The 14,658-nt window shown below is 42.3% G+C and overlaps 1 protein-coding gene and 1 pseudogene across 2 annotated transcripts in view; one reads left to right on the forward strand and one right to left on the reverse strand.

The window, feature by feature from the left end:
* Positions 1–12,812, forward strand: part of Thbs4 (thrombospondin 4) — a 65,580-nt gene extending 52,768 nt beyond the window's left edge. The window contains exons 14-22 of the mRNA XM_012512601.2: positions 800–918; positions 1,794–1,846; positions 4,528–4,721; positions 5,610–5,788; positions 7,591–7,639; positions 7,732–7,928; positions 8,541–8,713; positions 11,350–11,489; positions 12,601–12,812. Of these exons, the coding sequence (XP_012368055.2) occupies positions 800–918; positions 1,794–1,846; positions 4,528–4,721; positions 5,610–5,788; positions 7,591–7,639; positions 7,732–7,928; positions 8,541–8,713; positions 11,350–11,489; positions 12,601–12,662 (1,166 nt within the window). The 3' untranslated portion in view covers positions 12,663–12,812. The remainder of the gene's footprint in view (positions 1–799; positions 919–1,793; positions 1,847–4,527; positions 4,722–5,609; positions 5,789–7,590; positions 7,640–7,731; positions 7,929–8,540; positions 8,714–11,349; positions 11,490–12,600) is intronic.
* Positions 6,235–7,232, reverse strand: LOC111813911 (annotated as a pseudogene). The gene has a single exon (XR_002819033.1). The product of XR_002819033.1 is annotated as a glyceraldehyde-3-phosphate dehydrogenase-like (transcript).
* Positions 12,813–14,658: the final 1,846 nt, after the last annotated feature.

Here is a 14,658-nt window from a genome sequence, read left to right on the forward strand (position 1 = left end):
GGCCTGTAATCTCACTAACTAACCCTGGATGTTTCCAGGACTCTATATCATTTCCAGAAACATCATAAGAATTTATTCCAGAAGTGCCGTGTCAGGGCTCTGTCTTTGCAGGGGTCTACCTTTCCAAGTTACATATACATTATCTACTTCCCAGCACCCTCCTTATGTGTAAGAGACCTGGAGAAAATCCTTTCAAAAATCCTGCCCAATTCAACATACCTCCTCCACTCCAGGATATCCATACCTTCTTAAATGATCATCTGATTTCCTATAAGACCATCTGATGGCCTTTTATCAACTGGTGTCTTGGCGAATGAGCCAATAAAACAACCCCAGATAGCCCCGACTTGTAGCATTTGCCAATTTCTGTGATTACTATATCATTATTGATTTTAGTCTATCAGCATGATAGCATTGGATACAAAATTGGGAAAATAAGGACTAAGTGGGCCCTGCTGGAGAACACCACTGCCTGGAGCCTTTAGGTCTATTATAACTTAAGAGATCATCAGGGTCATTCTACCTGGCTCTTCTCTAGTTGCTGTCATAGCTTTTGACACCTTGTAAAAATTAGAATTCACCAAAAAAATATCTCAGAGAGTTGCTCATTTTTATGTCTCCCAGACCCCTTCCTTAGAAGTTACTCCTTGATAGCTTCCAAGAAGGGTGGTGGCTATGCACAATGGCCCAGCAGGAGTAATTGACTGCAGGCCTGACCTATAAAGCACCTGGAATTCAGTGTGTCCCATCCCCTTCTGTGATGTTCCCCTGACCCCAGGTAGAATTCTTTTTCTTTCAGGAATAAACAACATTTTGGACAATTGCCCCAAAGTCCGTAATCGTGACCAGAAGGACAAGGATGGTGATGGTGTAGGGGATGCTTGTGACAGTTGTCCTGATGTTAGCAACCCTAACCAGGTTAGTGGAAACTCCAGTCTTTAGGTTGAACTCCCTTATTCAGAGTTTCATTCAAAAACCAGTGCCTCAGAAAAACATAGTGACCTTGTTGACCAATTATTTGTTGCTGCCACTGTGTAACAGAGTGTGGCGGAGAAATGACACACATTAAGCTTCAGGTTGATGAGAAAAACACACAGGAGTCAGTGGGTGACTCCTGAGGCACTGGGGACTAATTTTATAGCTACAGAGTTCAGATTATTTTAGTAACATAAACTTAATGAGGCCAGAAATAAGGATTTTCTTTTTTTGGAGAAGGAAAATGGAAACTTACTATTTGAGACCTAATCACATGTTCCTGTAGTCCCCAACCTCCTCCACAGCCTATGTATGGATGTTTGAGATTAAACTCAGTCAATGATGTGTTGAGCTTCCCTCCTTACCCCTTCCCTATCTGACACCTGGGCAGGATGTGCCATTTGTTTTTAATTCCCTGAGAGGGAGTCACTGTTGCCCTCTGTGACTCACTCTCCACTTGACTCAATTCCAAAATGCAGAAGCAATGCAGAGGCAATTTACTCTGTCCCCAAACCTAGGACTTCTGGTCTGTGCCAAAGCCCTATGTTTCCACCCGCCATCATGTTGCCCTGGAACCCTTGTGGAATGAGCTATTATGGTGTGTAGACAGTCCATCCATGTAGATTGATATTTTAGAAGGCTCTTTTGAAAATTCAGCATTGTGCCTACACCAATATGATGTTCTTTTGCAGTTTTGTACCACCCAAGTTCCAGAGAAATAAGTCCTGAAATCTAGTGATGATGGGCCAGGTCTGCCTCATCTGGAACATTCTGTACATGCAAACTGTGCACTAAATAATATTTTGTTCTCTCTGCAGTCTGATGTGGATAATGATCTGGTTGGGGACTCCTGTGATACCAATCAGGACAGGTATGGTATATCTAGCTGCAGAGAGGCAGATGCCAAAATCCAGAGTACTAATTTTCAGAGTTTTGTGCTTGTACCATGTCTTGGGGTTCTCTTGGAAGGTTGGGCTTCTTGTGGGAAAATAACTGTCTGTGGTCAGGGCCACCCTACATCTCTGAAATGCTGTGTAAGAGTGATAGTGGTAAGAATGGGCCCCAGAAAATGCACTCTATTATGGAAGAGGCAGTATAGTATGCTCTAACCAGCTTTAGAATGAAACAGATAGATGAAAATCCCAGTGAATTATTCTATGTGGAGTTATTCTAGGGTGGAATTATCCTGTTTGAGCACATTTTACCAACCTTCATAGCCCAACAAGATGGAGTCTTATATTAGGACCAGTGCTGGTCAGCTGAGGGGTGTAGCTCAGTGGTAGATTGCAAGGCCCTGAGATTTACAAAAGAAGTCAGTCCCCAGGATTGACAAAAGGAGACCAGACTTTAACAGATGCTGGAGGAATATCACAAAAACCACCACACAGCTAAATGCCACTTAACCCTGGAGCCACCTACAGTCCAAGATGTAACCCTCACTCTCCCAACAGTTCTTGGAGAGGCAGTCAGAACAGGGAGAAGAGGGCAGGATCCCAAAAGGCAGCTGAGGAAGAGACAAAGTTTCTCTTCTAGTACCCAGATGACAGGTTGCCCTGAAGCTTAGTTCTCCACCCGAACTCAAGCAAGGACAGCTCCTTGAGTCTCCTTTCCTTCCCTGGCTCCACATCCTTGCTTCCAAGTGCAAGCTGGCTGAGTGAGCTTAAACAGATTCCCTGGTCTCAATTTCCTCTTCAAAGTAGAGACCATGAAATGCATCTCACAGGTTATAGTGAAAATTCATGATAATGAGGGTGAAGCTCCTGGTGCAGCACTGGCACCGTGCCATTCACTGTGGAGAATGGGGCTGTGTTGTTTCTCGTGTCTTGGCACAGGAAGGGTGAATCAGTGACAGAGTCTGATATTGCATGTCTCTCTCTATTTCAGAGTAGAGGATGGCACTGTCCCTCCACGGCTACCCTAAATTACATATAGCAAGAATGTCCCCTGTTAGAGGTCATCTTATACCTGATTACCATTTGGAATAATTTTTAAAGCCTTCCATCCCATCAACCACTAAATGTTTACCTAAAACATGGACTCATTCTATTTCATTTTTAATTCTTACAAACTTAAACCTTGGGGAGAGGTTATGAACTGCTTGCTTTTTAATACAAATGTTTGGAACTCTATAGAATGACTATTAATGGAAACATTCAATCTAGGTTTGAAAAAGAAGTATTGGGCTGGGGAGATGGCTCAGTAGAATAAGTGCTTCCATGGCAAGTGCAAGGGCCTGAGTTCAATCCCCAGTTCTGCAAAACAAAACAAAACTAAACTAAACAAAAAAAGAAAGAAAGAAAGAAAGTAAGTAAGTAAGTCTTGCTGTGTACACAAGAATTCTGCTGTTTAAGGCACATCCCTTTGCTTGTCCAGGTTGGCCTCATTTTCACTGGGATTCTTTTTTTCCCCTAACCATATAAAAAATATCCCTCCAGGGTGTAGGCTGGTTCCTCTCTCTTCTATACCATCCTGGAGGATATAAGTACAATACTTCGCCCACAACAGGAAACAGGGAGAGAAGGATGAAAGAAGGACCTGGACAGACATAGTGGTACACACCTCTAATCCCATCACTGGGGAGGCTGAGGCATGAGGACTACAAGGTTGAGGCCAATCTGGGTAATTTAGTGAAACCCTGTTTTAAAATAAATGACTAAGGATATAGCTCAATGATAGAACACCCATGAGTATGATTCCCAGTACTGAGGAAAAGTCTTTTATTCTGAGGCCTCCACAAACTCAGGGAGCTTCTGAGGGAGAATACACAGCCATCATCAAGGGGTTCTTCAGTCTGGAAAGAAGAAAAGTAGGATGGACAAAAAACAAATCTCAAAATTCCTTTGGACACATCCTTGGCTAAGCTCACATGCCTACATCTCAGGTAGAGGATGGCTTTATACTCTGTCACCCTCCCCATGGCATTCAACTCTGAAGCCTAGATGGGTCTGCTGGTCAGAGACTGCAAAATAGATAAACAGAAAGTCCTGTAGACTTCCTCCCAAGAGTTAGGACCTTAGGAAGTGCTTTTCACATGTTATAATTTTTATGCAGAATTCAGACTGTTTAATCTTTATAAGAACCTATAAGGTGGTTTTGTTGTTATCTTCATCAGATGAGGATATTGAGAATGGAGTTGTATATCTGTATGTCATGCCTGGAGTCGCCACTCATGGGCAACTGAGCCAGCAGTCACACTAGAGTGGCTCCACTGACTTTCACTCTGTGTCCTTCATATGTCCTCTGAGTCAGCTGTCATCTATACTCCCTTGGGATGGACAGGAGTCTTTGGTCACCAATTGCAGAAATACTCTTCTTGAGTAAGAAATGGATAGATTATTTCAAGTGGTCAGGGAAATATAATTAACATCTCTGAGGCCCAAAGAGAGGTGTATCAAAAGAAAAGCCCCTTTAGGGGCTGATAAAAAGAAGGCTGGTTAAAAAATAAACAAATGAAACCCCCCCAAAGCAAACAACAAGAACAACAAATCCAGATTCTCCTTCCTGAGAATGGATGCCCATGTTGCCTGCTGAACTGTGCTTCTTTCTCTGCAGTGATGGAGACGGCCACCAGGACAGTACAGACAACTGCCCAACTGTCATCAACAGTGCCCAGCTGGACACAGATAAAGATGGAATTGGGGATGAATGTGATGACGATGATGACAATGATGGCATCCCAGACCTGGTGCCCCCTGGACCAGACAACTGCCGACTGATTCCCAACCCAGCCCAGGAGGATAGTAACAGTAAGTAGGCTCCTTCTGGCCAGACCTAGGTACATGTCTTTCCTTGGCACTGTAGCTGCTGCTTCAAACTAGCTTCTCCATGTAGCTGTAACTTTTGGGGCAGTAGGCATATGGTAGACACAGCAGCATCCAGCTTTGTGAGGGCTGATTGTGTATCTTCCTGAGTAGCCTGAAACAGACTGCACAGAGCAAGGCAGCAGCCACATGCTACATGCAGTTCAGTCCCTAAGGGACTTGAGAGCCAGTACACGGCTTTGCTTGCTCCTTCATCTAGTAGTTATAGGAGAGGAGCACAGAAGAAGAAGGGCACAGCAGAAATGGTGAATACAAAGGCAACAAACTGAGATGACTGCAGGGGCCTTGCAGGTAAGAAAATGTATGCACTGAGATGGCAGGAAGTTTATAAAAGGGACTTTGTTCACTGGGAAAAGACTCATCAGGTGATGATGTAAATTCAGCTGTTTCAAGTGTCACGTTAGCTGAATAAAGCTGCCATGGGTCAGATGCAGTCTAGGGGTCGCCAGAAGTTAGACTCAGAGAGATTCTGAAAACAATAGTAATAGCAATCTCCCTGGTGGTTTATTATATTCCAAGAGATTCTATAGATGTTGCTTCTGTAAGATCAAGATTAAAATCCTCCAGGTGGTGAAGCTAACTATGCATGATAAGAACTTCTGGGGACTGACCTCAAGGCAGCTGTTCAAACTGCTCTTACTAGGAAGCCTGTGGGTGGTGAGGACCTGGTCACCCACCACAAAGGCTGCATATTGTCACCCTGAGGGTGGGAATTTAGGCTTTGCTTCTGTCCCCTGCTTAGTCTCCTTGCTCCATCAAGGACTGGTAGGTATGAGTGCTATCAAGTTATACCCCTTTTTTCCCCCAACTCAGGAGATGGGGTGGGAGACATCTGTGAGACTGACTTTGACCAGGATCAAGTCATTGACCGGATTGACGTCTGCCCGGAGAATGCGGAGATCACCCTGACTGACTTCAGGGCCTATCAAACAGTGGTCCTGGACCCTGAAGGGGATGCCCAAATTGACCCCAACTGGGTGGTCCTGAACCAGGTCAGTGTCATATGATTGGAAACTCTTCAAATCTGCCTCTAAACAAGGTCTTTCTGACCGCAGCAGGCAAATTTTAGAGGGTGCTGGCTTGGCATGAGGCATGTATTCTTCACGGGAGCCTGAATTAGAGTACTGTATTTTCATTATGCCCATTTTATAGATGATTAAGTTGAGTCTTGCAATATATCAGTGATTGCATGTCAGTGAATGCATTGCAATACATTCCCACCCTCTCCAGCAAACTTTATTTTTTCTAGGTACAGTGGGCTTTGTTGATGGTGTGCAAGGGCAGCGAGCCAGGGATCCCGAGGCACCTCCCCTTCTAGGGGGCCTAGGATGGAAACTGTGAGGAGGAGAGTCTCAGTGTGGGGGCTGAGTAGGGCAGTAACTTCTACAGCATGGCCTCTCCGTCCCTCTGGTCTCGCCAGGCTGTGGTGGGGTGCCACTTACTCCTTGGAGGCCATGTGGATCATGAGGTCTACCACCCTGTTGCTGTAGACAAACTCATTGTCATACCAGGAAATGAGCTTTACAAAGTGGTCAATCAGGGCAATTCCAGCCCCAGCATCAAAGGTGGAAGAGTGGGTGTCACTGTTGAAGGTGCAAGACACAACCTGGTCCTTGGTGTAGCCCAGGATGCCTTTGAGGGGACCATCTGATGCCTGCTTCACTACCTTCTTAGTTTCATTGTATTTAGCTGCTTTCTCTAGGCAGCAGGTCAGATCCACCACTGACATGTTGGGAGTGGGCACATGGAAGGCCATGCCTGTGGGCTTCCTGTTCAGCTCTGGGATGACCTTGCCCACAGCCTTGGCAGTGCCAGTGGATGCAGGGATGATGTTCTGGACAGCCCCACGGCCATCACGCCACAGTTTCTCAAAGGGGCCGTCCACAGTCTTCTGGGTGGCAGTGATGGCATGCACCATGGTCATGAGTCCCTCCACAATGCCGAAGTTGTCATAGATGACCTTGGCCAGTGTGGCTAAGCAGTTGGTAAGGAAGCGTTGCTGACAATCTTGAGGGAGTTGTCATATTTCTCGCGATTCACACCCATCACAAACATGGGGACATTGGCGGAAGGGGCAGAGATGATGACCCTTTTGGCACCACCCTTCAGGTGTGCCCTGGCCTTCTCCATGGTGGTGAAGACACCAGTGGACTCCACCACGTGCTCAGTGCCAGCATCACCCCACTTGATGTTGGCAGGATCTCACTCTTGGAAGAGGGTGATGACCTTTCCATTGATGATGAGCTTCCTGTTCTCAGCCTTGACAGTGCCATGGAACTCGCCGTGGGTACAGTCCTACTGGAACATGTAGACCATGTAATTGAGGTCAATAAAAGGGTCACTGATGGCCACAATATCCACCTTGCCAGAGGAAAAAGCAGCCCTGGTGACGAGGCATACAATACGGCCAACTCCGTTCACTCCAACCTTCACCATCTTGTCTGGATTGCTACTGATTGCATGGGAAGAATGGCTATTGGCGGATGCGCAGGAGCAACAAGCTCCAGCAAACTGTTCATCTATGTGTTCTCACTGCCAGTTCAGGGTTCATTAAATCAGCTTAAGTAAAAGTCTTAACTAAATTATTTCTATTTCTATTTAACCTTCTTTAAATCTTCTTTATCAATTTGTTCTTTATCTGAGTTCATAACAACACATAGCAACTACCCAGATAATGAAATCTTTACACAGAAATCAGACATTGCTAACCATCGCTCACATAGAGATTCTGGGCTTCCCCACATTCATTTTATCCCCATCAGTATGTCTCTGAACTCCCTCACTTCTTCTACAGGGCATGGAGATTGTGCAGACCATGAACAGTGATCCTGGCCTCGCTGTGGGTAGGTCCAGAGCCCCAATTACTATGCACATAGAATCCTTCTAGCTGTTAATATGGCTTGTCTGTTTTCCTAACCATATCTGGTCTCTGTAGGGTACACTGCTTTTAATGGAGTTGACTTCGAAGGCACTTTCCATGTAAACACCCAAACAGATGATGACTATGCAGGTTTTATCTTTGGTTACCAAGACAGCTCCAGTTTCTACGTGGTCATGTGGAAGCAGACAGAGCAGACTTACTGGCAAGCCACACCCTTCAGAGCTGTGGCAGAGCCTGGCATTCAGCTCAAGGTATGGGGGCTTGAAGCTGCTCATCTTTCTTCCAGGCCCTCCACCCTCCTTTTAAATTCTACATTCTCCTAAATGGCACATAGTTGATCTAAGAAATTGATGGAATTGATGTTCATGTTTAGGTCAGGAAAGACTGGAGTTGGCAAAAGGCCTTGCCTTCATTTCTGACTCTGATCTGAACAGCAGCCTCAGAGAGGTAGAGAAGGCAGGGTTGTATCTTCAGGCATGCCATGGTGGAAGCTGGCTAATGACTTTGTTAATGAGGCAAGCTGTTTTCGAGGGCTGATGGGTTACCTCTGTCAATCTTGCTGGGATTGAAGACAGGCTTCAGCAGCCAGATATTGGTAGGATCCCTTCCTGGGCAAATGTAGGGAGAAATAGGTGTATAGCAAGACAAAGTAAAATGAGCCCTTCATACGGTATTGTTTACTACTTAAGGGGCTGTGGTCACCTTAGTAGAACTGACATTTAAGTGTTTATGCTTTTGTCTGAGGCCAAAGCATTCTGATTTATAGCCACAAATTCATCACTATATTATCATTTCTGACACAGGAAGCAAGAAAGAAGTCTCTCTATATCCTAGTCTGATACCTTGATTGTGTGTTTGTCCAGGCGGTAAAGTCCAAGACAGGTCCTGGGGAGCACCTCCGGAATTCCTTGTGGCACACAGGGGACACTAGTGACCAGGTCAGACTGCTGTGGAAGGACTCCAGGAATGTGGGCTGGAAGGACAAAGTGTCCTACCGCTGGTTCCTGCAGCATAGGCCCCAGGTGGGCTATATCAGGTAGGCAAATGTTCTTTCTCCTTCCCTAGCTCAGAAGCAAAGATCACATTGAGAGGGCAAGTTGGGGATGGAAGGAGTGTTGGGAACCCTCAACGTTGAGTGAATGGGTGTACTGCATGGTGGTACCCTTATGTTGTGCTCATGGGACAGCTGCAGAGTGAGACTGCTGATAAGCATGAGGTCAAAAGTGTGACTGAAGCACCCCCACATCCTGTGGACCTCACCCCTTATGTGACTTACATGAAATGTCCTGAGTCCTTGATTATCTGTTTTCCATGATGGATTGTAAACTCCAGGTGGGAAGCACCTGTGACCTTTCCATCTTATTTTCACCAGTGCCCAGCTCAGCCCCTGGCACAAAGTGTTCATCATAGAGGCCCAACATCTATGTCATTGCTTTTTAGGCCTGTGCTTTTTAATTAGTTGCAGGAATTTTAATGGTTTAGGGCTGTATTTTTGAAATTTAGATAGTATACTGTTTTTCCTTCCTCTAACTCACAGATCAGCCTTCATGACAGCTTGTGTAGTACATCTACAAAGGAGTATGAATTTCATATTCCTGACTAATACAGGAAAACAATCTGGTGGGAAAATTAATGTGAAGGCTGATTCATATTTTGTTTTTCTTTGTGATATTATGTCAAATGTACTCAGTTGGTCTCACAGCGAGACAATCTATGCATGATCATATTCTCAACCCTTTAAACCCACATCCTTCTTTTATAATGAGAAATATTTTGAAATGCTCCCTTTTGGTCCCAGATGAAATTGTAGAAAATGTAATCTAGCTGGGAATGGTAGTGTGCACCTGTGTAGCACTATGAGCATCTGAGACAAGAGGATTGCAAATTGAGCCCAGCCTAAGCTACTTAGTGACTTTGTGAAGCCCTATATAAAAAACAAAAATACTGCAGATGTAACTCAGTGACAAGGCTCTGGGTTCAATCCCCAGTACTACAAGGAAAAAAAAAATTGTAGCCTAGCTGCACAGTTCATCTTTGAAAAATCAATTTGAACTATACAACATGTAAATGCTTCATGTAAATGCTTGGGCACACAAACATTGGCCATGACTCATCCACATGGCTGCACTGATAAAGGTTCTACAATCTGAGGTACAGGATCTCAGGACAAATCCTGAGGGCATTTCACTGACCTTCTCAGACCAAAAAGCTACAACTCTTGTTGCATAGGTCCTGCTTTACCTTGGTCTTAACCATCCAGCAGAAAAGTATGAAGACGAAATTATAAGAAATAAAGCCATGCTGTTAAGTTGAGCTGTGGGGGACTCAGGTCAATAATTTCTGACATTGCCAGTTAAACAGAAGACCCAATGCTATTATGGGCTACTGGACTCTTAGAATATTTTGCTGAGTTTACACACCTATAATATTCAATAACGGAACTTAGAAAAAATGGGGTATACAGATGAATATCCATTTTGTATCTGTGTATTCAAAGTGGTTGGGATAGATATATAGTTACATTCTGTTAATGAATAGAATGATTTGTTCTAATGGTGTTTGTAAATAGGATCACAAGTCCCCATCTTGTACAGCAATTAACCACTAAGAAGAATATATGCAGTGTATTATTTGTTGAAAAATAAAAAAATTAAAAATAAATAAATAAATAAATAAATAAATAAAAATGCTTGGGCACAATCACACTAGAAGTGAAAGGTAGGAATGCATGAGGTAGGAATGCATCCATTCCTGAAACACTATGGAGGTGACAATCAAATACAGGTGGATATACCTGTAATTTTAAAATTACAATAGTATTGTTCACAGTGATATGAAGTCCTAAAATAGTGACACCTCTTAATTTTTAGACAAAGCAAAATACTCAGTACTTTTCCAACTTACCATGGAAAATTAAATTTATAATAAAATCAGCACAAAGGCCAGGGAGATAGCTCAGTGGCATAATTGACTGCCTGACAAGTATAAGGTCCAGAGTTTGATCCCCAGTACCAAAAATAAATAAATAAATAAATAAATAAATAGCACTTTAGTACAGAGTATATTTGATGTTAAATAAAAGAGAGCTATGTTCTTGGTTCCAGTTATTGGGAAAAATCTGTTCACATTTCTGCATGCCTACAAGGACACTTCAAAAGAGTCCAGGATAAAGGACAAGCTTTGACTATTCTCTCTAGTGTTGTAAACCATCCATCATCCCTGACTTCCATTACTCACTGCCACTGTAAAAACCCAAAGTGCCCCTGCAGATATTTGACCTGCTGAGGGAGTGTTGTTTCCTGTAGAGTGTGATGGCTCTGAGACTCACCGCATGATGGAAACCTTAAGCAGAGCAGACATCTAGATTAGGTATCACATAAGATAGTCTCAAAACCTCTTACCCATGACATCAAACAATTTATTTTCAACTCTTCAGTGAGTACCTATCAAGTTGATTTGGTACTCAACATCACATTGGGAAGATCCTGTCCTCAAGGAGCTTCCTACCTAGTAAGAAAGAGGACCACTTGGAGCACAGTCAGGTTTAGTGGAAAATATTGTTAAAGTGAAGAGGTAGGTGTATGAATAAAAAGAGACTATTCTGACCCTCACTGTGGGCATTTCACTTTCGCTTGGGTTCCATGGAGGCCTGTTCTGCTTGTGTTCCTGCAGAGTGCGGTTTTATGAAGGCTCTGAGTTAGTAGCAGACTCTGGGGTCACCATAGACACAACCATGCGTGGAGGCCGACTTGGCGTTTTCTGCTTCTCTCAAGAAAACATCATCTGGTCCAACCTCAAGTATCGCTGCAATGGTAATGTACATACTCATTACTGCACAAAATTATTACTAGAATTAATCAAACAATGTCATCTCATTTTAATGTCACATTCATTAACACTTGATAGTCTTTTGTAGTAGAAGTAAAAAAATGGTTTTTCATATTTTTTATTTTTTTCATATTTTATAGATCTGGACACTGAAATCCATACAATTTAATTACGTGGTTTAGGGTTTGGGGTTCAATGAGAAATTCAGCCAGGTTTAATTTACAGGTGGCCTTTGTTTTCAAAGGGCTCAAACATAATCACAGACTGACAAGCCATTAAATTATTTTTTTTTCTTTTTAAAAGAGAATACAAAACAGCAATAAAAAAGAAAAAGTAGAAATAATACAGAACTTCATTAAACAAAATAATATGAATTCAATAGTATTTGTTGCATTACATAGTGTTGTCTTTAAATTAGTTGTTCAGATTACCAGATATATGCATGTGAAATTAGAAGAAGGAAAAAAGTTATAAGCGATTAAGAAGAGAGAAAAAAGAAAAAAATGTAGAGGAAAAAAAATTAAGCATTATCTGCTCCTTTCCATAGACTAGCAGAAATCCACAGTACAATTATCTAAACCATCCTGCTTACATACATAGATATATCTCTTTCCCTCACTCCTCCTGTCCTCAGCACTTCCTTTTGAATAAGTTCATTCTCTTTTCTTTGCTGTAAACTAAATTTTTCTTCTCTCTCTCTCTCTCTCTCTCTCTCTCTCTCTCTCTCTCTGTCTCTTTCTCTCTCTTTCTCTCTTTCTCTCTCTCATCCCCTCTCCTCCTACCACAATGTGTCTCAGATAAGTGACAAACAGAAAGGAAATCACAAGTTCATATCGAAGGCAAAAAGAGCATAGCCTTGATTCTCCACTAGAAACTACATGTACAGTTCAACATTCATTCCTCTAAATGAACACTGTTGTCTTTAAGCCAAATGTGCTGTGTCCTGAAGTAGATGGCTACAGAAATGGGAAGCACTTTCTAGGTAGGCAGAGAGCTCCCCTTGCAGGTGGTCAGTGCAGCTGCAGCATGTACTGGTCAGGAGTCCAGGATGGCAGGAGCCTGACTAATCAATCAACTCTTGTGATCTTGTTGCAGACACCATTCCTGAAGACTTCCAGGAGTTTCAAACCCAGCACTTTGACCGCTTGGATAATTAAGAAGCAATCTGTAACTGCTTTTTCAAATATGAAACAGACATATTTTCAAACTTCCTATAATTTCTTTATATATGGCTTTCTTTTTCCAGCCAAAATATATCAGAACTTTTTATATGAATGTGGAAATAAAGAAGGGATAATTTCTAACAACTGTTTTGCTGCCCAGAAGTTCTTTGTCTATGATTGGGGTTTGATGGCAGATGTTTTCTGAGGGGTTTGAATTGAATTTGTGAGGTGATCTTGTTTGTTCAAGCTGGCTTGTTTGCAAAGTTCAGTTGGTCCATGATCAACTTGGCTCAGGCAAGGGGGCCGGGGAGATGGCTCAGGGGGCCTGGCAAAGCCCAAGTGTCTGAGTTCAATCCCTGATTCCGCCAAAAAAAGAAGGCTCAGGCAAGCCCCTCATCTGAGGTCACTCTAACTAGCTTCACGTGGAATGCCTCACTTCATCAGCTTTCTTATTCTGGGTAGAGAATCCTAGAAACATGAACCCAGGGTCATCTTCTCTTCCCTGTGAAGACTATCGGATCAGGAGGCAGATTTGCCAGTTCTTTCTGATATTACCCCATTCCCAACAGATGTCTACAGATGATCACTTTGGAGATAATGGCTCTCTTTCTCTCACACACACTCTCCTCCTCCTCCTCCTCCTCCTCCTCCTCCTCCTCCTGCTCCTCCTGCTCACTGCAAGATTGTGGATCATCATCCTCTAACAGTAAGAGGTTACAGAGGAGGTCTCATTTGCAGAGTAAGAGGGGGAAAAGGCAGGAGAATCCCTTATTGCAAATGAGACTAGGGAGATGTGTAAAACATGAGAAACAGTGCAAAATTTTGTAGAAGGTCACCATCCAAATAAAACTAGCAGTGTGAGAGATGAATCTGTTTGACAATGCAATATCACATTTCTGTGAAATTCTCAAAAGGAGGCAAAAGTGTTATTAAATAGGTTCCTTGTTAAAGTTGCACAAAAAGAAAGGATTCTATTGATCCAGTAGATAACAGTGATTTTGTGATAGTGAAAGTTGTCCTACACAAGAACCCTCCTCTTTCTTGTCTCCTTATACTCACCACAAAGGTTTTCAAGGCATGTGCAGGTTAATTTCTTTACCTTTATATTTTGTATATTCTCCATTATTTTGATTTATAGTATTGTAATACTTTTATATAAATATTTCTGGGGCGTGGAACAAATCATCTAAGTTTCCATTATTTCTTATTGGGAAATATACAAGTGTTTAGGATTATAAGAATGTTTCCAGAATTAATTATGCTCACAAACTAAGGTTTTATGGTAAGCTTAGTGAAAATACAAGATTTTGTTTTCACCATAACCAGTATCCTATAGTATAATGAAGACATCTAATAAATATTTGTTGGATAAATAAATGAAAATGAATACTTCTTAACTAATGATGATGGTATAGTTTAGGAGAATAGTGTGCGCTATTCTACAGTTCAAAACTATTCTCACTATGATGGTATCTGGAGTTATATATGCAAGGTAGAAATTTGCTTAACTTGTACATCTGCCGTTTTTCCAGTTTAAAGTCAAAGATTTTTTTGGAAATTGTTTAAATTTCCTTGAAAAGTAGTTCAAAGAATATTGCTAGGTAGTAATTTCAGACTTCTCAGAAATCAATTATAAAGGGTAAGCAAGCAATCTTAACACAGTGCTACCATAATTTTAGTAGTCAGAAAATGTAACAATATATGCATAGGCAATATGAGACCTGGAAGACACCCTCTTTACACGTAAATCCTAGAAGTTTTTGTTGCCTTATATAGAATTCAGGATGTCTGATTTACATAAAGATTTTCAGTGGGTGACAAGAACTCAAACATGTCTACCAACTATTAGGACTGCTGATCACCTAGTCAACTCAGGGTAACCTGCTACAGAACAATCTTTCAAAGGCCTCTGGGCCATATTTCTCCTACAATCTCTCTTAACCTATGGTCAAATGGTCTACATCCACAAATATTTCCTATTACAAAAATC

Source organism: Octodon degus, unplaced genomic scaffold, assembly GCF_000260255.1.
Source record: "Octodon degus isolate 3935 unplaced genomic scaffold, OctDeg1.0 scaffold00238, whole genome shotgun sequence".
Taxonomy (NCBI): domain Eukaryota; kingdom Metazoa; phylum Chordata; class Mammalia; order Rodentia; family Octodontidae; genus Octodon; species Octodon degus.